Raw genomic sequence first — 22,537 nt, 5'->3', positions numbered from 1 at the left:
CTCCCCACCGCTTGGATTGCAGGTGTAGCCTGCCACGCCTGGATTTTTTATATGGGTTCTGAGACATTAGGCATGTTTGCCCAGCAGTACTTTACCACTGATCCATGTCCTGGGCCTATTTTTATCCTTTTAACAAAGCCTGTCGCCAAGAAAAACTGGACATTGATCCAGCTTATCATCCTCTTCCCTTGTGCACCATGCTCGTGCTGTACCCTGTAAGCTCTGTCCCTTAAACTCTAGGTACTGACTATTTTCCTCTATGTTTCCTTCTAATGTTTCTTACTATTAGGCTTTTATACTGAAAGCTCATGTTTTGAACTTGTTTTTGTGTAAAGGGCAAGGCATACTGTAGCCCTGCATAGAATGGGGGAACGCAAATAAGGAGTAACTTCTGAGTTCTTAGTACTAAGTGCAGCTCACTCTGTTCTTATATGCCTATTGGTATAGGACACAGTGTCCTATACCAATTGATGATTTTAAATATTAAAAATGTTCAAAGAAACACTTATCCCTCCACTACTTAATAGAGTAGTTGGGCCAATAGAAAATTTTAACGGAGTCATGAGAAAAATTTTTAAAAATTACCGAATACACTTCCTTTTTCTTGATGTAAAATGGTAGTTTGGGAAGAGAAAGAAAGGTCAAGCTTGTAGCCCAGGCTTCCTGAGAGGGAGTGAGGGACTAGCTCGGGGTATCTCATCCTTTCTACAGGACCTGTGGTTACCTGCTGTCCTTGTGAGAGTCCCTGCTCCCAGAGGACACAGCATCCGTGTGAATAACTGATACTTTCTTAAATGACCAAACGTCCTTCCCTGTACTTTCGGCCATTAGTTCTACCTCGTGTTTATTGGTCAATGTAATAAATTCAGTTCTTCTCCGGTACAAAAGCTGTCCTAATATTTGGATTGCAAAGGTCCCTCTGCTTCTCATGTTCACTAGGCTATTTCCCTTTCTTCTGCTAAATAGCTTTGCCTCCTTTCATCAGCTCCTTGTTGTATGCTCTTTAACCTCTTGTTACATAGACGCATGCTTTAGCCTTAGTCTCACATTTTGATCCCTAGAACTGAACAAAATACACCTGACATCACCTGATGAATATGGATTTGAGTCTAAGAGTGGCTTTTGTGCCCCTACATACTTAATAAGTTTCTTATCAGGCACAGTAGGCCAGTGTTGTCTGTAATTCTAGCACTTGTGAGGTGCCAGCCAGTGGATGAGGTTTGAGGCCAATCTGACACTGAGACCCTATCACAGGAAAGAGGAAAAAGGGGAGAAGGGGTTAGTAATTTACCAGTTGCCATGGACAGTTATGCTACTCAAATTGGACTGACACGCAGAGGTCCCGAGAGGATTCTTTATGTTTGTGTTGTTATTGTTGTTGCTTTCACGTGTTATTGTTCAAGCTACCTCTCCTTATCGTGTACTTTTTAGAATTCCTTTTGTACAGCATCAGATCTGATCCTGTTGTTTGGGTAAGATTTCAGCCTCCATTAAGAACAGAGTAGCACAGTGTAGCCTTAAGTAGCCCTAAGAATCTTTCTACACATTAATCCAATCCTTCCGTTAGTCCATACTTTTAGGAAATCACCATTGAGCTTCTTAGGGACATACATTCTTGCATTACCATTCTAGTTTCTCCGTAAGACTCCTAAAGGAGTCCTTGTGACTGCTTGGTCACTTACTCCATCTGGACCAGTCAGTCCTTCTGTCAAAACCACCCAGTTCCTCGCTATATCCTGGGCCTATGTTTCCCCATATTTCTCACCAACTGACATGACTTTCTTAATTAGCGTGACTAATTAGTTCAGTTTGAAAGGTGTGGATGCCTGATGGCTAATTAGTTAAGAACAAAACAAGCAAACAAACAAAAACCACTTTTTCTTGTGCAAAAGCCTCAAGCAGCCCAGACCAGCCACTGAGATTAAATTTCATGAAGAAAACAATTTAGCTTGAATTGTTAACTTCCACATGCCTAGCAAATGCTGTATAGAAGAAGTGAGCCAATGAATTCCACATCTTCAGTGTGTAATAAATACATCTGCTCAGTTAATAGCCATGTATGTTGTTATAAACATAAAACAAAATATCCTACAGATGCAAACTTAAGTTGGTGGTATGGTAGCAATGCTATCAAAGAGATTTGTCTTATTTTATTATTTGTGGGACAACCTTGTTATGCAAACTGTAAAATTTAGTACTACTCTTTGTTTTTCATGAATTCTTAATGGTTTCAGCATTTTCTGATTACTCTTAAAGTTTCCCTTTTGATACCTTGAAATGCCCCTTTGCAAACCCTTCTAAAGGTTTTGGGTTTTGTCTGGGTTTTTGTTTTGTTTTGTTTTTCTTTTTCTTTTTTCTTGGTTAAAGGAATGTCTTTTAATAGGATGGATACTTGAAAAAAAATCAACATTTTTTCCTTTTTTGAAACTCAGACTGATATTACTTTCTAAATTTTTTTCTTTTTAGTTTATAATAATCTTTAGACATACACGCATTGGTAATAGTAACTAACTCCTGTGGCTAGCGTGCCACGTGACAGATGCTCTCCTGAATCATCCCTCGAAAGACTGGTTTGAATTATCTCAACATACTTCTACAGGGTGCATTACCCCCAGTTACGAATGCATAACGTAGGGCACAGAGAAATTAAAGTTTCCTCAGGGTCACACAAAAATCCTGGTAGAATTAGACTGTAAATTGGAATGACCTCGACTCCAGAGCCCAGGGTTCTTAGCGGAAGCTTCGTTGCCTTTAGAGCTAGCCAGGCCTGGGTGTCCAAGTTCAGCAGCATGTCCCCCCGTGTCTAGTTTGTTTTCTCTTAAGCTTATGGTAAGGTATGAAAGGTTTGTATATTCTGTTTATGATGAGCTGGGAACTGAAATGTTTGTCTCGTTCATCTAAACCCAGATATAAATTATTTTTTTTTCTATACAATCCTGGATGGAGCCCACCCTACTTTGTTAACTTCTTCAGTACGTATTGTTAAGTCTAAGCAATTTAAATGTTTTAATTTTCCCATACTCCTTGATCACTAAATAGGATTTCTGTTCTTACGTTTTACCTTTTTTTTTAAAAATTAAGGAACCTTTTAAACTATAAGAAACTTACATAGCCTATGTTATATAACATATACACAAGATTACAACTGAAATAAAGCTGTAAAACACGTACTGAAAATAAAGACTGCCTACCATTGGTTAATTCCTTACCTGTGTATTCTCAGGGACACACACATATGTGATATGTACCCATCCAAAGTGATCCTTTTTTTTTTAAAGATTTGCTTATTTATTATATATGAGTACACTATAGCTGTCTTCCAGCACGCCGGAAGAGAGCACCGGATCTCATTAAAGATGGTTGTAAGCCACTGTGGTTGCTAGGATTTGAACTCAGGACATGTAGAAGAGCAGTTGGTGCTCTTAACCACTGAGCCATCTCTCCAGCTCCCAAAGTGACTCAATAGTGAGCAGAAAGCATGTAATGGTGACTTTTACTATTATTTTACTTATTTTAACATTTAGCAACACCACTTTTAGAAGAATAATACCATACAAACCTGGGCTGGCAAACTGTCTCAGCTACACAAGTGCTTGCTGCCAAGCCTAATGGCGAAGTTTCATCCCAAGAACCCACGTGATGGGAAGAGAGAACAGGCTCCTGAGCTGGCCTCCCATGACCACACACATACACATACATACACAAATGAGTAAATTTAATAAAAAGACTTAGTAAGGACCATTAGACCTGATCTGTAAGCCACGTATATGGCATATGAGGAGGGCTAGTCGATGGTAGGGATTGGAAACCACAGCCTACCTTGAAGCTTCTTGACATAAAAACTATATTGAGTATATAGACTATTCACATTCTGAAACAACTAGCATCCCTGTAAGATTCTGCTACAGACCTCATTGGTGTATAGTACATGTGGAGTTATTGGTAATAGCACTACAGTATTTAATTTGTAAGAGGTTAGAATATTGATAGAAATCACTTTTCTGGGTATGATAGCCATTATAAATGCAGTATATGAAAACAATGGCAGCTGATCCTTGAACCGTTTTTTAATTGAATTTTAATTCAACTCCCACTCACAGATTGCAGATTTCGGTTTATCAAAATGGCGCATGATGTCACTCTCCCAATCACGGAGCTACAAATCTGCACCCGAAGGGGGAACGATCATCTATATGCCACCTGAGAACTATGAACCGGGACAGAAATCAAGGGCCAGCGTGAAGCATGATATATACAGGTACAGGCTGTTGTTATTTTTTTTAGTTGAAACATAAAATTAATCAGCCAGAATTTTCCAGCTCCATTTTGTAAGATTTTCTTCTAAGAACTTACAGTGAAAATAATTAGTCCACAATGGTTGATGTTTTTCAAATTAAACCCTTTTACTTTAAGCAATTTCAACATTGTTTAAAACTATGAAGGTGTTTAGTTTGTCCTGTGAATATATAACACTGCTCAAAGGTTTTCAGCTTAAGTGACTCAAGAAAGTATATATAAGCAACAGTCCATAATGTTTAATCACTGTTACTTACACATTACTCACATGAATTGCTTGCTACTGGGTTTAAGAAGAAGTCATAGAAACATCTTTTCTTGATATAAAGGTATATATGCTGATTATATAACTTTCTAGTCAAGACATATCATTTACTACTACAAGCACTTTCATTTTTACTGTTAATTATTTATTAAAGATTGAAAGTTTTCTGTTGCTGAGGTGGAAGAAACATTGATCAAATTCAAGCTGGGGAGGACAGCAACTATAAACAGATTGAGAACCCTGGAGGCAGGAGCTGATACGGGGGCCATGGAGGGGTGCTGCTTACTGGCTTGCTTTCCCATGGCTTACTCAGCCTGCTTTCCTATAGAACCCATGACCAGTAGCCCAGGAATGGCCCCAACACACAATGTGCTGCGCCTTCTCCCTCAGTCACTGATTTTAAAAATGCCCTACAGCAGGAACTTATGGAAGCATTTTCTCAATTGAGGGTCCCTCCTCTCTGATGACTCTAGCTTGTGTCAAGATGACATAACACTAACCAGTACCTCGTCTTATAAAACAGTTGGGGGAACACTAGTATTGTGTCTTCTTTAAAAGTTTGACAGAGAGCCAGGAATGGTGGTTCAGGCCTCTATCCTAATACTCAGGAGGCTGAGGCAAGCAGATCTCTGGTCTATATAATGAGTTCCAAAACAGCCAGGGCTACATAGAGGGATTCTGTCTCAAAACGAAGAAAAAAGCAAAAAGCTTAATAGAATTTGACAATGAATTCATCTAGTCCTGAGATTTTCCTTGTTAGGAGTCATTACTGTAACATAGGTGTCAGTGATTGCTAGTGTCTCTATGTGTGTGTGTGTGTGTGTGTGTGTGTGTGTGTGTGTGTGTGTGTGTGTACATATCTTGATTTAATTTTAGTTAGTCATATTCCTTACCATTTCTTTTGGATTTTCCAGGCTTTTTTTAAAAAATGAGATTTCAATTAGTCTTTGTATATTATTGAAAATAAAAAAAGTAGCCTCCCCTTTTCGTCTCTAATTTTATTAATTTTAGCCTTCATCTCTTGACTGTTCATCTAAAACTTTGACCATCATTTGTTTTTAAAGAACTCTTTTTATATATAGTTCCTAGGCTGGAGAGATGGCTTAGCTGCCTAGACTCACAACAAAAATAGATATTGTTCTGGTCTCCATCTCACTAAGTTCTGCCCTGATCTTTGTTACCTTATTATTTGAGATCTTTCTGGTTTTTAAAGCACTCATTGTTGGCATTTCATCTAGGCTCCACCTGCCTGGCAACAGCCAGATATGCTGAGTCACTGGAAAAGGGACTGCTTGCCCCCTCCTCTCTCTCTCTCTTGCTTTCTTTTCTTGATTGTCTTGCTCTTGCTCTTGCTCCCTTACTCTCTTCCCCCTCTCTCCCTATTCCCCTCTCCCCATCTCTCCATGTGCTCATGGCCCGCCCCTCCCTCCCTCCTTCTTCCCCTCCCCCATCCCCTCCCCTCCCCTCCCCCCTCCCCTCCCCTCTCCTCTCCTCCCTCTGTCCTCCTGCCTTTCCCTGTTTCTACTCTCTCAGCTCCCCTCCTGTGCCCTAAATAACCCCATTCTATACTTATACCTGTGGCTGGTCCCTCAGAGGGAAGGGATGCCTTAGCATGAGCCTGCACCCTCTTCCCTCTTAACATACATAACATACTGTGTGCCTCCACCAAACAATCCCTGGCTTCCTTTCTTACCTGTTATGAAACACAACACCCCTAGCTACAAATGTACCTCTTACACCTTGTAAGTTGTGCTTTCACTTTCATTTGATTCTAGGAACTTTTAAGTTTTCCCTCTGGTTTCTGGAATGACCCAGTGGCAATCCAAGAGTTCATTCTTCAGTCTCTATATACTTGTATAGTTTTTGTAGACTTTCTTCCCACATTTTGATTTCTAGTTTTGTTACTCTAGGAGCCTAGAAGATATAAGATACAAGAGGCGTTTTGTTATTGTTGTTTTGTTTTGTTTTGTTTTGATTCCTTTGACTTTATTTGTAGCCTAGAATGTCTGGTTTAGAGACGGCCCTTTGGGCTGCTAAGAAAAGTGTGTGTTCTGTTTCAGTTAGATGAACTATTCAGCAGACATATGCTCAATCCATTGACCTACCACCGTGTTTAGTTTGGTTGGCCTAACTATTGACTGATTGAAATCACCCACTATTGTTTCAAAAATTAGACCTCTCATGTCCATTTGTCTGTTTTATGAAATTAGGTGTGCCAGAGTTTGTTGCATATATATTTACAGCTGTTACTTTTCTTTTTTTAGGAAATTCTTTTTTTTAATATTTATTTATTTTTATTTTATGTGCATTGGTGTTTTGACTGCATGGGTGTCTGCATGTGTCAGATACTCTAGTTCTGGAGTTACAGAATATTTTGAGCTGCCATGTGGGTGCTGGGAATTTCATCTACACTCCATCCCACAGTTCCACAGGTCCTCTGGAAGAGTGGTCAGTGCTCTTAAACCACTGAGCCATTTTTAAAGCCCCTGTTACTTCTTTTTAATGTGGGGTGATCTTCCTTGTCTCTTCTGACTAATTGTGGTTGGAAGTTGACCTTGTCTTGAGAATAACTGCTCAACTTGCTTTGATAATTGGTTTATTTCTACCAATAAGGCTCGATTATTAGAGACAACAGAAGTAGGATCTTGTTTCTTAATATAGCCAGTTCTGTCTCCTTATTGGTGAGTTGAGACCATTTTCATCTACTGTGCCATGAAACACTCATGAACCCCCAGAAAGACCACCAAGGAGCTGAATTCAATGTAATCGCATTGGTGTCTCTTTATTCAAGCTCGATCTTGGGCTTCCCACCAACCCTGACACAGCAGGAAGGTGGAGCCCTAAGCCTAGTTTTAGGCAAGCATTTATAGAGGCAAGAAGGGGGTATCTAGCCTGGTACACATCTGATTGGTGGTCCATTATGACCTTTAACATAATTGGCTGGTGCTGGCAGCCAAACCATAAAGTTAACTTCTGCTTTCCTCCTGATTGGTGGTTGTTAGAAAGTGAAGCATCAGGAGTGGGCTTGTAGCCTGTGGGTGCAGATTTGTTGGGGAATAACCCAGAAACTGGTGTTAGACACAGGTCTTGTTGGGGGAGTAGCCTGGAAACTGGTGCCAGGTAGCCTGTTAGTTAACTTGAGTTCAACCTTCGGTTGGGTTCTCTAAGATGGAGTCTAAACCCAAAAGATCTGGTCTCTTCATGCCCACGGTTACTGTTGGGAGATGGAGCTAACTGCTTCCTGCAGTGTGCTTGGTTGCCCTTCTGTGGCTTGGATTATGCTTTGTTCTTTACTTTCTCCCCTATTGGTATCAGAAATTTGAGAACAAGACTGGCATCAATGTCCCTATCATTTGCTTCTTGAATTATGTTTTCATGTCAGAGCTCTATATCCCCTAAGGGGGCAAATGTAGAAATATTTGTACTTGATTTGGGTGGGATTTTTCTCTTTAATCCTCACTTTGCTCAAAGATAATATGTGGGTACCTAATCAAGTTCACACATTCTTTTTGAACATGTAGTTCACCTGAAGGTACTGTAGAATTTCTATTTTCGACTCATTTATTCCAAATATAAACTCTATTCAGCTTAACTAGGTAATGTGCAACTGAACTGTAATCGCTGAAATACTTGCCCTGTGAAAAGGGAAAGTCAGTAGAACAGAACTACATTACACAGTCTTCTGTTATTGCTCTTTATGGGAAAAATAAGGACGTCATATCAGAGAGTACATTTATCTGAATGTTTAGGATAAATTATCACAAACATTTATCCTGGTAAGTAACAGCATTAGGCCATTATTGTGGTAACTTCATATTGGTCATTAAAATTAATTATTTTCAGGAACAGTTTCAGTTACATATAAACATTCACCATCCTGACTGGGCATGGTGATTCTTTACATTCTCATCTTCAAAAGTGATGTCATTGTTAAATAATGCTATACTGGTTTATATACAAAGTTTGCTAACAATTTATAACTTTCTAACTTAAATAGCTATGCGGTTATCATGTGGGAAGTGTTGTCCAGAAAACAGCCTTTTGAAGGTATGTATAGTATTATTCTAGGGGGTATCATTTGGTTAGTGCACATTTCTCAACTGTGTAAACCTCACCAGATTTTAAATATACCAGCCATTCATTTTGTGCACAAAATATACTGTACAAGCATAGCAGTATATCACTTATGCCTCTATGCATACTATAAAGTATACTAGATTAAGGATAGGTTATGAAGAGTGTACTTGGTCTTAAAGATCAGAAAAATTTAAATTCTAGTTCTTGTTCTAGCATTAACTGACTCTGTGATTAAGCCATAAAATCTCACGTCCTCATTTTTGTCCTTTGCAAAATGAGAATTTCTTTTTTGAGACAGAGTCTCACTATGTAATTCTGACTGTCCTGGTGGAACTATGTAGACTATAGACCAAGCTAGCCTTGAACTCACAGATCTACCTGCCTCTGCCTCCTAAGTGCTAACATTAAAGGCATGTGCCATCACACCTGTCTTTATTACTGTTTTCAAGATCCTGGTAGCTATAAAACTCTATGTGAAAATTTAATTGTTATTCCTTCTATAAATACCAACAGATATTGAAATACAACCTTTGTCGTTCCCAGATAATATTGGAGCATCTTAATTTGTTTTTGAACTTTGTAATGTTGAACTTGTTGCATCATGAATATTCTTAACCTTTCAGCGTTTTAGCAGACAGCATTTATCTCTCATTCACTTTAACTATTAGTTACTGTCCCTTGTTGGCTCTGCTAGGCTCTGCTGAGCTCTGCCTGGTTTGGCTCTTCTCACAGCAAATCAAATGACTTGTCTAAATCTAGAACTAAGGAGGAGGAGCTGTAAAATTCCTCCCATGAGAGGTGTACCAGGCTGACAGTGGCTGGGATGTAAGTTCTCTTTACATAGAGGGGTATTTTGAATTGAACTAACACTTTTAAGATATCCTCATTTTGATTTGAATTGTGTTAGTAATGTCTTTCCAGTTAATGAAATACATTTGTTTTGACAGAGGTCACCAATCCTTTGCAGATCATGTACAGTGTGTCCCAGGGACATCGGCCTAACACCAGTGAGGAAAATTTGCCATTTGATATACCTCATCGAGGTCTCATGATCTCTCTAATACAAAGTGGATGGGCACAAAACCCAGATGAGAGACCATCCTTCTTGAGTGAGTGCACAGTTTTAATCTGGACCTTTGAATTATAGAAAATATAAGTATGCATAAATAAAGTATTCCTTGAAAATGTATGCCTATCTTGAAACTGTTCCATCAATTAATTGGCTCTTGTTGCTACATTTATATATGTAATTGCTCCTAGAAAAGATTTGAGAATTCCTAACAGAAAAGTGAAGATGTTTGGTAGTAGTATCCTTCTGTTCCTTTAGTGAATACTGGCCTTGTGCTCCCTCCTCACTGGGATGAGCAGAGGGAGCAAAAGCTAAGTATGATATCTCCTCAGTTTAACCTTCTTCCAGAGAAAGCATGGAGGGAATGAGTAAATAACAAAAACCCAGCTTGTGAAGTCAGTACTAAAGCGAGCGTCCTGAGAGGCATCCACAAGAAGAAAGGCAAAGGGTTTTTAGGAGCTTGTATTTTAGTTCTTGTTGGAAGCTTGAAACAGAGCCAGTCATTCTTGGACTAAGTAATTCCAGCAAAGAAAACATCCAAAGTAAAGATTCTGACATGAGAAGAAGAAAATGTTTTGTGATTTTGAGGAAGAAAGAGGAAGCCCATGAATGTAGAGTATAGTGAACAAAGAAGATGAAGGTGACCTAGAGAGTAAGGGAGTGGCTGCCAGCCCCTCACCATTCAACTCCACTGTAGTGGAAAGCCATTCGCTCCTGTCTCCTCCGGAAGCAGTGTGATCTAATTTAAGTTTAGGTCAGAATCCCTCTTGACTGCTGCATGGGGAAGTGACTGTGTGAGAAGAGAGAAGACAGTGAGGAGGCTCCCTCAGTGTTTGTCCAATTAAAGTGACAATTCTAGACACAGAAAAGTTATTCAAGGGGTTGGGGATTTGGCTCAGTGGTAGAGCACTTGCCTAGCAAGCGCAAGGCCCTGGGTTCGGTCCCCAGCTCCGAAAAAAAAAAAAAAAAGAAAGAAAAGTTATTCAAAGTTAAGGCATATTTCAAAGGGAGAGGAAGATCAGACCTCTAAATATAAAAAAATCTTAAGACCTTGGTTAGGCAGAGTTCTTAGATTTGAATCCATAGGACCTAAAAAAAAGTCAATAAACTTGGAGATTGAACTTTTAAAAATTACACCTTGTATTAAATCAAGTACCAGTGGGAGAGCTGGCTTACAGTAGAAAATGCTTTCTATAGAAGCTGAGGCCAGGAGCTTGGATTCACAGCACCCATATAAATGCTCTCCTGATATCCTGCAGCCTGCTTATAATCCCAGCTCTTGGGAGGAGAACAAACTGACTAGATAGACTAGCCTAGCTAGCTAGACTAGAGAAGTAGCCAGACTGGTGAGCTCTGGCTTCAAATGAGAGACCTGCCATGGCCTCAGTATAGAAAGTGGAGAGCAGTCCTTTGCAGATGCACATATATGCAAACATGCACACTATGTTCCCATCACACACACCACACACACACACACGCACACGCACACACACACACACAAGTAAACGACTAAGATGTTTGGAATACATTTTGATATCATATATCTATTGAAAGGACTTGTGTCTAGAAATAAAAAAGCGTTGTGACTCATCCAATAACAAGACAAATAGTACAGTTTTAAAACTGTAGATTGGGATTTCACCAAAGAAAATACATAGTTGACTAAAAGGCATATAAATGGGCAGTTCACATCACTAGAAAATACAGACGGAGAGAAACTAATCCAAGCCCATATTAGACCTCTGAAGCATTTCTTAGAAATTGTATAGAGGAACAAGGAAATAGGTTGCAAACAAAGACTGTAGTCTCTGTCTAAGAAGGAGTGCTCTAAGGAGGGAGAGGTCCGTCATGTCTACTCTGACTGTAGGCCATGTAATCAAGCTCTTAGCTGAGTGTGGTGGTGAGAGACAGAGTTAAGAGAATATATTAGACTCGGGAGTTTGAGGGTAACCTGTATGTGCACATATGCATGTATGAGTGTGTGCATGCGTGTGCATGTGTGTGTTTGTGCTTGTGTGCGTGTGTGTGCATGTGTATGTGCGTGTGTGTGTGCGCGCGCAAGTTCACGTGTGTACAAGCATATTCTGTCAGTGTCCAGACTTAGTTCTTTCCTTTCAGCACGGTGCTGGAATCAAGCTAAGGCAGTCAGTCTTCACAGCAAGCACCCACTGAGTTATCATCCTGGCCCACCCTCGTAGAATACTTCATTCATGCTAGATAAAAGCCCTTCAGCAGATAATTCAACTTGAAATATGTTCTCCTATTCTGTGGCTTTGATTCTCATTTTTTTTAAGGATATGTTCTCTCTAGAGCCAGGTTCTCAACCTTCCTAATGCTGAGACCCTTTAAATAAGTTCCTCACGTTGTGGTGACCCAAACCATAAAATTATTGTTGTTGCTACTTCATAGCTGTAATTTTGCTACTGTTATAAATCGTAATGTAAATATCAGATATGCAGGATATCGGACATGTAGGATATCCGATGTGCAACCCCTGTGAAAGGGTCATTCAACCCCCAAGAGGGTCACGACCCACAGGTTGAAAAGCACTGCTCTAGATTATAATTTTTCAAATTGTTTTTGGAAGTCTGGTTGTTGGGTTTCTGTAAATCTTAACTTTGACCTCACATCTAAGGATTTTTCCCTAACTCCCCTAACTCGAGGCTTTGAATATTTGCTCCTGTTTATACTTAAGTAAATGATCTACTGTGACTTAATGTTTATGTATGGTATGCAAATAAGGGTATAAATGACCTGTTTTAATATGGGTATTCAGATGGCTTAGTAAAGTTTACTTTAAAGACTGCCCTTGCCCTGTGGAATTTTAGGCCTCTGTGGAGAATCAGCTTTCCAGAATTGTGACAGTTCACTTGAAGGCTGCTAACTGGGTTCTGTTGGTCCTCATGTCTGTTTATGCCAGCAGTAAAATTCCTTAAAGTAATTGGATGTCATCGTTTTATTGAAAGATTGATGTGGAGCCTTATAAGATAAATGTTAACATTTCCTTTTAATTATTAGAAGTGATCTGAACTTAAAATTGTTGGGTTTTTGTTTTTTTGGTTTTTTTCTTTTCCTTATTTAGAATGCTTAATAGAACTTGAACCAGTTCTGAGAACATTTGAAGACATAACTTTTCTTGAAGCTGTTATTCAGCTAAAAAAATCAAAGGTAAATCTCCCTTTGAAACTTTGTAACTTAGAACTTTACAAAACTGAATGTCACTCCTGAAGTTTTAAATTAATTTCCCAGAAACAGGCTAGAATTGGGGGTTGGAGTTGGGAGAATTTACAAGGGTCAAGATTGTCACCAGTGGGCATTTCCATTTCTCTCAAATGGGCCACCTTCAGATTTAACAGTTTCAGAGTCTGCAGCATATCAGATGTGGACTTAGGATCTCTGCTAAGGGTCCTGTGCACAGCAAACGCCCTGTGTCACTCACAGCCGCGCATATGATAAGTGTTGTCTGTGTTTCCTTCTGTAAGTGCTAACACCTGCAGACTTAGTTCTAGCTCTTCTTTCAAGTACTTGGGATTTTTTTTTGGGGGGGGTTGTTTTGTTATGGTTGGTTGGGTTATTTTTGTTTTGTTTTGTTTTGAGATTTATCACCAAGTAAAACAGTCACATTTATGTTATATTTGATCCCCCAAAGTGTACTTTTATTCCTCGGCTTTTATTTTGTTTTCTCGCTCAAATACTTCACACTGCATAAACCAAACTGTCAGAAAAGTTAATGTAAACTACCTGGGACAGTTGTCTGATCAGTGTAGCTCTTGTGGATCAGAACAACTGAGGATTTATAAAGCATTTGTAGCTCCTTTAAGCAAAGTGAGCGTAGGCTAGCACTTGCTGGGTTTCATTCATTTGCACTGTGTATATGATAATCAGATTGCCAACTAGCCCAACTCTTGACTGATTAACAAGCATGATCTACTGTTTCTTTATTGACTGTGACAGTGTTTGCCTTCCCCTCTGATTTTGCTGGACCTACTAGCGCATGACCTTTCATTTAAAGATTAGTTTGTAAAAGAAACAGCCACTCATAATCAAAATAAAGACTTACTATAGCAATATTAATATCTAACTTTTCAATTTGACTCCATTGATGAACATGTCTTTTTTTTTTTTTTTTTTTGCAAATACCATGGCGAGTATCCAAGTTTTAGAGGAACTAAATATGAACTCTGTATTCTTTTTCTAACATCTCCAACTCACCAATTTCTGAGTAGGGTTCAGACTTCTCCAGAGATACCAATGTCTGTTGTTAATGTCTGTCTTGTCTTTTCTTTTCTTCTCCTATTTTCTCCTTACAAATTTATCTTTTTCTCATCTTTCTCTAAGCGAAACTAGATGAGTAGGGACCTGGTGGTACCGTCCTGTAATCCCATCTACTTGGGTAGGCTAAGAGGAGGATTGCAGACTCAAGGTGTGCCTGGGCTACAGTGTGAGCTCAAGGCCAGCATGGGTAAGTTAGCTAGACCTGTCTCAAAATTAAAAATAAAAAGAGGGAGGGAACCTCGGGGTAGAGTTCAGTGGCAGAGCATTAAACAAAAAAGAAACAGACAAAGAAGGAAACACAGAGGCCTACTGTCTTGGCTGTGACGATAAAGCAAACTGTCCCACACCCCTTTTCTGTCTTCAAACACTTCAAGCACTCACATACTATATGTAAGGCTTGATGTTTAAAAGTTGTATCTTCTTAAGTAAAGTATATGTTTTCAGATAATTTAGTAATCACATGGTGGATTTATCATTGTTTTCATGTCACAGTGTTATTTTACATAAAGTTACAGTTGGGGAGGGTGAAGTCCTAGCTTCTTTAGATGGGATTATTGCACTATAGAAACGTTAGCCACACAACAGCCCAGACAGCGGGGTAGGGAGTTAGAGGCCAAGCATGGTGGTGCTTCTCATCCCAGCTGCTCTACAGGTACAGGCTGAGGAACTGAATTTGAAGCCAGGCCAGCCTGACAAACATAAACAGTATAATGAGACTCTGTCCTACACAAACACACGTCTAGAATGGCTTGTTTTACTTAGATTTTCTATATTTTAAGTTCTTTTAAAATTCTAGTTCTTACTATTTGGGTTTGTCCATGTTAAGTGTTTCCTATATCTTAAAAAAGAAAATAAAAAGTGAACCAAAAAATTTTTCTTTTATACTTTCTTATATTTTTCCTCTGGTCCATGAACAATTTGAATTATCTTAGCTCATTAGTTTGTTTTTTTTTTTAAAAAAAAAAGGATATTGCTTATAAAGAACTGTATTAGAAATGTTTCAGTAAAAGTCAGGAAAACTTTACATAACAGACATAGCCAAAAGCTAATTTAAAGATGCATATAGAATTTTACATGTGGTGTGGTGGTGCATGTCCTTAACCCCAGAGTCAGATGGCAAAGGCAAGTGGATCTCTGTACGTTCAGGAGGAAGATCCAGCTCCTCAGGGGTCACATAGTCTCGACCCGCACAGAGACGCTTGCTGAATGACAGCGTACCGAATAATAAACTAGATCACTGTGTATGCAGGCGGCTACGAGTCTTTTCCTCCCGCTGCAGCAGGAAGTTGTAGTGAGACGTGGAGAGCTTGGTGCAGAACCCCATGTAGAGGGGAAAAGTAAACTTAGCTATGTGTGGTACTTTTCACCTGTAATCACAGGATTCCGAAGCAGAGGCAGGTGGATTGTTGTGAGTTTTGGGGCCAGCATGGTCTAGGTAGTAAAATCCAGGCCAGCCTGACCCTAACTACAGAGTGAGATTCTGTGTGAAATGGAGTTGAGGCAGGGAGTAGACTTCCAGATTTGTTTTTAAATGACTTAGTAGTGATGACAGCTTGTCTAAGTCTAGATTATGGAGTCAAATTTAAATCACTTAAGTATAAAACTACTGCATTTAAGGAAGCAAATCACCTATATAGCACCTACCTTCCATTGAATACCTGCAAGTAATCTTAGGGCCCTTTTGCATGTATCACTTCTAATTCTCCTTATAGTAACCCTACTAAATGAGTATCCTTATCTTTAACATATAAATAGGAAAATTAATGTTAAGTTGCATCCCCTGGCCCTTGCACATGCAAGCAACCCTAATTAAACTCAGTACAATGATAGATAGATAGATAGATAGATAGATAGATAGATAGATAGATAGATAGATAGATAGATGTTATATATAGATAGAGATTTTTTAACTTTTTAATAAAAGTAGGACAGAGGGCAAGATGAGAAGTAGAGTTTCAAAGGGTGTAGGAGGGACATAAGAAGAAAATGGACTGATGACTGTGACCAATATACATAATAGATATGTAAGGGTCAGTTAGTGACACATCATGGGCTCTAGACTTGACCATGACATAAACACGAGTGCACACACACACACACACACACATGTATGAGTGCACATACACACACCATACCATGGTAAGACACTACCACCTATACATCAACCCAACCTTGGTTTCTTTTAAGTACAGTAAAAATAGTAATAGAATTTAGAGTATAGTCTATGAAATACAGTTTTGTATAGTAACAATCATGGATAGATAGAGCGCACACAGCAAAATTGAATGCCTGGCTGGAACCAAATTCTTTATTATCTCAATCTTTAAATAGTCCTGTTTGTAATTATTAAAGATGAAGCCGTAACATCTTAAAATAATATTTATTAGATCAAATAATGAATATGTGGCAGGATGCAAAGTCTGTTCCCTAGGCATTTCTTATTCTGTACTGTCTCTAATTAAGTTATATATTCCCAAATGATGTAGATTTTGTTTCCACTGATTTTTCTGTAAACACAAAACATGTGTATGTTTGTTCCAGATACAGAGTGCATCGAGTACAATTCACTTATGTGATAAGAAAATGGATTTATCACTGAACATACCTGCAAGCCATCCTCCACAGGAGGTACAAATATACCTGTTATACTAAACTTGAATATGAGAGGAACATTAAAACTCTTTTAGTCAAACATCTCTTATATAGATGGAAAACTAAAGTCCAGGAAGCATTAGCTAAGTAGTCATGACAGTCTCTAAGCTGAAATCTCACTCTTTGGATGATGCTCTAGGGCCGTGTATGGGTAAGTCATCAGTGATAATTTCACCACCGTTTTATACCACCCTTCTACCTCTTACAATAAATATTAAGTTTCTGCTGCTTTCCAAGAGCTATTTCTTTAATTGGTCATTTTTACGAATCATTTAAAGATTATATATCTATTTTACAGGTTCATAAGAGTAACAGTACATTCAAAAGAGCACTAAAGCATACCACATAGTTGTGTTTTTTTTTTACACTTGTGTATACAGCATGAGTACATGTGGATGTTTGCGTGTGTGTTAAAGGCTAACTTGCAGAAATCCATTCTCTCCTTTACTATGTGGTTCTCAAGGATCAAATTCAGGTTATCCACTTGGCTACCCACCGAAACACCACACTGACCCACAGTACATAACTTCAAAATCACTTTTATATAAAGCATCTGGTTTGATCATTGAATAATATGCTAATTTTTGATGAAGCATTAAAGCCAGAGAGTTTCAGTGAATTTTCGCAGGGCAGTAAGCAATCGGTGACAGAGCTAAGAGGGGAAATCTCCATAGTTTCTCCAAGCATTTCTCTGTGCCTTCAGGTTGAAGGAGCTGAGAATAAGCCTTTGCTCTAAATCAGTAGGTAACCACATGTTTCTCACTCATCATTATAGCCACTGAACAGGTCCTCTGAATCTGATGGCTTATAGTTATTTCCAGTATTGCCCCATCCCTTCCATTTGAGTTGATAAAGAAATTAAATTTAGAGATTAAGGATATAGCTCACCTGGCAAGTCTGGGGCTCTAGGTTCAATCCCTAGTAGAGAAGAGGGTGAAAAAGAAATTATATTCACTTGTGATGCTTTTATACCTTATTTCTTTGGCTCTGTAAACTATAATTTATAATAGCTCCGGTTTTCAATATTTGATAAGCAAGAATCTAGAAACTATAGCCATGTAATTTTAAAGATGATGCCTTTCTACAAAGCTTTACGTATATGACTCCCCTCAACCTGTTGACCCTCGGTTTACTTTAGGAATCATGTGGATCCTCTCTGCTCTCTAGAAACGCTGGTTCTCCTGGAACCTCCAGGTCTCTGTCAGCTCCTCAAGACAAAGGTTTTTTCCATGGTATGTCCATTTTTCAGTCAGCATGCTTACATAGCCTTTGCACCTTCTTTCAAATTATACCCTTGGCAGACAGATGTTGTGCATGAAACACATTTCTTATTTGCATTCATGCTCCATTTTTTTTAAAGTGACAAGTTGCATATGTAAAGGTAGGAGTGGCATGATGAACAAATATGTTTATATTAAAGGCATTCTGGGATCATGATGGAAAGGTTGTTTTTCTTAATTTCATAAGAAAAAAGAGAAGTGTTTCAAAGTTACCATAGTAACTATATTTTAAGAGGGATATAAATATATAGATATATAGATACAACTACAGGAAACAAGACACATTCTTAAGGAAGTATTTTTAATAGCTGTGTGAGGGAGCTAGTCTTAGACCTTGTTTATAGATTACGAACTCTCTCTGGATCACATAGCACATAGCTAGAAGATCCAAGATGAGTAAAGCCAGGCTCTTTGACGAATACTTTCATGTCACTCTACTGTATTATTCCATCATGAAGACCTTATTTCTGGCTAAAGGCTGACCTCAACTTACGACAGATAGGTATTCCGTAAAAAGAACAATATGGAGTCCAGAAGCAAGGAACAGTCAGTGTGTAATTTAGTTTGTCTTATACATAGAGTGAAAAAGAAGAGATAAAAAATGAAGGAGGATTACAGTGGTATCAGCAAGAATTCCTTGAGCCTGGAGAGATGGCTCAGGATAAAGAGTGCTTACTGCTTTTCCAGAGCACTCAGGCTCAATTCCCACCACCCACACAACATCTCAGAACTGTCACAGCTCCAGTTCCAAAGAATCTGCCACCCTATTCTGGCCTCCATAGACACTAAGTATTCACAGTGCATAGGCATAAATGCAGAACAAAACTCTTACACATACATATATATTTTTAATTTTAAAAAATTAATTAAAATAGAAAAGAATTCCTAAGTGACTGTCAAAAGAAGGGTATCAGATATAAATTTTTGCTTTAGGAAGGCTCATCCTGGTTGAAATTTGAAAAAAAAAATATTGTTTGGGAGTTGAGGGTAGATGTGGCTAGGGCATCACAGAGAGAGCCACACATGCCACGGTGCACATGTAGAGGTCAGAAGTCATCTTTTGAGAGTCACTTACCCCTTTCCACTGTGGATTGTGGGAATCAAATCGAGGTGAAGTTAAGTGTATTGACCCACCGAGCCACCATGATGGCTCTGCAGAAGCCACTTGAAGGGAAGAGGAGACTTGGAATAAGGACAATTAAAAGGGATAACAGGGAAGGCAGTGAGAGAGATTAGGACGACTCCCTGATACCTTATGACTGCTCACCTGAGCTGAGGGAGAAGGCCATGAAGCTAAATACTACATTGTTAAACTGTGAAAACACACAGCTCTTAGAACTAACAACTGGGGGTAGGGGTTGGGGATTTAGCTCAGTAGGCCCTGGGTTTGGTCCTCAGCTCCAGAAAAAAAAAAAGAAACTAACAACTGAAATGGGGTTCAGTTAAATGGATGGTGATTATGATTTACATTTTTTTTATGTTTTGTTTGTTTTGTTTAGTGCGTATTGGGGAGATGTGCAGTGAGCCTCTGAGAATGTTGAATGTGTTCAGTAGTGACAGAAAGATAATTACAGAAACAGGATAAACAGTTGGAACCCTGAAATTGTTTTCTAGAGGGGAAAGCGGAAAACACATGTCAAATATAGACTTATAGCACTTAAAAGTCCGGGTATCTGACAGACAGACATAAGACACATGTAAAGTGGAAAGGGGGAGTTCACAGGGAAGAAGGTTGAGATTGTGAGAACATCGGAAACTTCCTGATTTATAGTAAACATAGACCAGGCAAGTACTAACAGTAGTTAAAAACAAAAACTAGTCAGTATGAAGGTTTATTCCTCTAAAAAGTGTTGGCAGGGCCAGCTAGATGATTCTATGGGTAAAGGTACTTCTTAACAAGCCGGCAACCTGAATTTGATCATCTAAATTCACATAGTAGAAAGAGAGCTGAATCCTACATGTTGACCTCTGACCTTCACACACACACACACACACACACACACACACATGCACATATGCACATGCAAATATTCCAGGTATTTTCAGAATTGGATTTCTGAAGTAGCTTCAGTGACACTGCAAAACCAAAGCCGTTAGAGCCTACCTTCTATGTAACCCAGCCGTTGGTATTTTATCTAATGAAAGCTCTTCCTGTGATGAACTGTTCTGTAGGAGGACCTCAAGACTGTTCTTCGTCGAAGGCGTACCATTGTCCTGGAAATCACAGCTGGGATGGTATCATTTCTGTGTCACAAGAGGCAGCCTTCTGTGATCGCAGAGCCAGCTCGTGCTCCTTGACTGTGATAAGGCCACTGTTGGTTGAGAAAAGTTCAGGTGAGTGTATGCTGTGAGTTACACTGCAAATGCTGGTGTTTTCCTTACAAGTACCCGAAGCATTGATTCACTGTACAGTAAGTTTTCTTAGTTTTCATCCCATGCCTCATTTAATATTTGTTTAAGTAGGAAAGCATTTCCAAACTGAGTGCTGACCACATGCATTCTAGGAATCTCTAACCTAGAAGGAAGTGTAAGAGGAAGCCTTACTTTCACTGTTAGATAGGCAGGTACCCTTAATATTTGAACAAAACAAAAATTAAAGTCATTGTGCTCTACGACATAACATGTAAAAACATAATATTCTTTCTGGAAGGGGAATGGGGAGCTACAACTCAAGTCTCTGGTAGTTCCTGGATAATGGAAGAATGTTCAAAAAATACTCTTCACACCTTACTCACTCACGCAGAATCATACTCGTTGCCTGTGTCTGTCCTCGGCCCTGTAATTCTCATGCGCTGCTTTCTTGCAGAGCGCCCACAACCCGGGATAGCACAACAGTGGATCCAGAGTAAGAGGGAAGCCATTGTGAGCCAGATGACTGAAGCCTGCCTGAACCAATCCCTGGACGCCCTTCTGTCTCGGGACCTGATCATGAAGGAGGACTATGAACTCATTAGCACCAAACCTACAAGGACCGCAAAAGTCAGACAGCTGCTAGATACCTCTGACATCCAAGGAGAAGAGTTTGCCAGAGTTATAGTACAGAAGTTGAAAGACAACAAGCAGATGGGGCTTCAGCCTTACCCGGAAGTACTTTTGGTTTCCAGAACACCATCTTCAAATGTCCTTCAAAATAAAACCTTATAAGGGGGCCTTCTTTGAGGGGAAAGTCGGTTTACAAATGATTATTTATATTTCTGTTACCTGTATAATATTTGTATAAAAACATGAGAGTATTAGATGCTTCAGTGAAGGTTTTTGGAAGAGTCTCTTCCCATGACGTTGCAGTATTTTTTTTTAAATTAATATAAGTAAAAAGTTTGCATTATGCTGTGTAGTTCAGTTTTTATGTCAGCTTCACTACTTGAACTTTTTTTTAATGTGATAATCACATTTTTCTTATATGTAACAAGCCTTCGTTTCTGATGGAAGACATTTTCCCACTCACCTGACCTGTGGATTCCTCATTATTCCTCTAAAGTGCGGTTTGACATTACATAGCAGTGATATGGTGTTGCCCCTCTGCAACCCCAAGTTCAGATCTCCAGAGAGTTACTCATTTTTAAATTTGATTTACAAATTCTTTAGAAGGTGGTTTCAAGGAATACAAAGTGTATAAAGAAGAAAAAAAAGAGAGAGAGAGAGAATCTTTTACTAACACTGGCCGTCCGTGTACCTCTGCTTGACCTTTGCCTCCTGTCTTTCTCCAGAGCAAGCAGCCCATTGTGTATCCTGCTGCAGCCTGCTTCCGGCTCCTATTTTAAGAATATGCTGGTTGGGTAGAGGCCGGCCTTTGCTTCGCTATTTCCTTTGTAACACACCATGGTTTTTGAACTGAAGGGTACATCCGGTGTCTCCCCCAGCTCACCTAACTAACTCCGTTCAATTACCGCACAGCGGCCATGCCTCTCTGCGTTTGCTTTTCCAAGCGTGTTCTCAACTTCACGACAAACAATAAAAAGGCAATACAGTGTGCGTTCCTTTTATCTTTTGGTTCTTAGCTTATGTCGGTAAAGGTAACCTTTTTTCTGAAAACTGTTGACCAAAGTTAGACGTGAGAAATGGTATGAATTTGAAAGTTCAAACTTGTAAGAAGCGCCTGACTTGTAACTTAAAACAGTATGAATACGGGATAAAAGGACTTAGGTCAATGAAATATTTCTTAATTTGAAAAAAAGTTTAAACACCAAGGTTGGAGAGATGGTTCAGTACAGTTCTTAGGAGCACTGGCTGCTCTGTGAGAGGACCCAGGTTCTGTTCCTAGCACCCACATGATACCTCGCAATCATGAATAACTCCAGTTCCAGGGGATACAGCCCTCTTCTGGCCTTTACAGGCCACCAGGCAGGTGTGCAGTGCACTTCCACACAGGCAAAACGCTCATATGTATCATATATGTAAGGGGGGAATGTTTAAAGAGTTTAAATTCCGTTTTAAAGTAACATTTGCCTGTGGTATGACTCTTAGGGGACTTTCACAAACACAGAAATTTAAAGAGAAAAATAAAAATCAGACTCATGAGTTGCTATTGAATTCTTTTAAAAGTGTGAAAATGAAAACTCAGGTGTGGCAGTACACCTGTTATCCCAGAACACTGGAAATGGAATCATTCAGATCAAGAGTTCA

At 39.2% G+C, this 22,537-nt stretch overlaps 1 protein-coding gene across 6 annotated transcripts in view; it reads left to right on the top strand.

The window, feature by feature from the left end:
* The window catches only part of Ripk2 (receptor-interacting serine-threonine kinase 2), a 31,226-nt gene extending 9,340 nt beyond the window's left edge, over window positions 1-21,886 (top strand). For 4 of the 6 annotated variants that reach the window (XM_087549662.1, XM_087549661.1, XM_087549663.1 and 1 more), the window contains 8 exon segments: window positions 4,101-4,258; window positions 8,559-8,608; window positions 9,586-9,747; window positions 12,790-12,875; window positions 16,524-16,610; window positions 17,773-17,866; window positions 20,087-20,248; window positions 20,721-21,886. In XM_087549662.1, coding sequence (XP_087405788.1) covers window positions 4,101-4,258; window positions 8,559-8,608; window positions 9,586-9,747; window positions 12,790-12,875; window positions 16,524-16,610; window positions 17,773-17,866; window positions 20,087-20,248; window positions 20,721-21,058 — 1,137 coding nt within the window. In that variant the 3' untranslated portion in view covers window positions 21,059-21,886. 6 annotated transcript variants of the gene reach the window in all.
* Window positions 21,887-22,537: the final 651 nt, after the last annotated feature.

The sequence above is a fragment of the Rattus norvegicus genome, chromosome 5 (genome assembly GCF_021556685.1).
Source record: "Rattus norvegicus strain SHRSP/BbbUtx chromosome 5, alternate assembly SHRSP_T2T, whole genome shotgun sequence".
Classification (NCBI taxonomy): Eukaryota; Metazoa; Chordata; class Mammalia; order Rodentia; family Muridae; genus Rattus; species Rattus norvegicus.
Note: the sequence above shows the minus strand (reverse complement) of the source record. Positions and strands in the feature narration are given on the sequence as shown.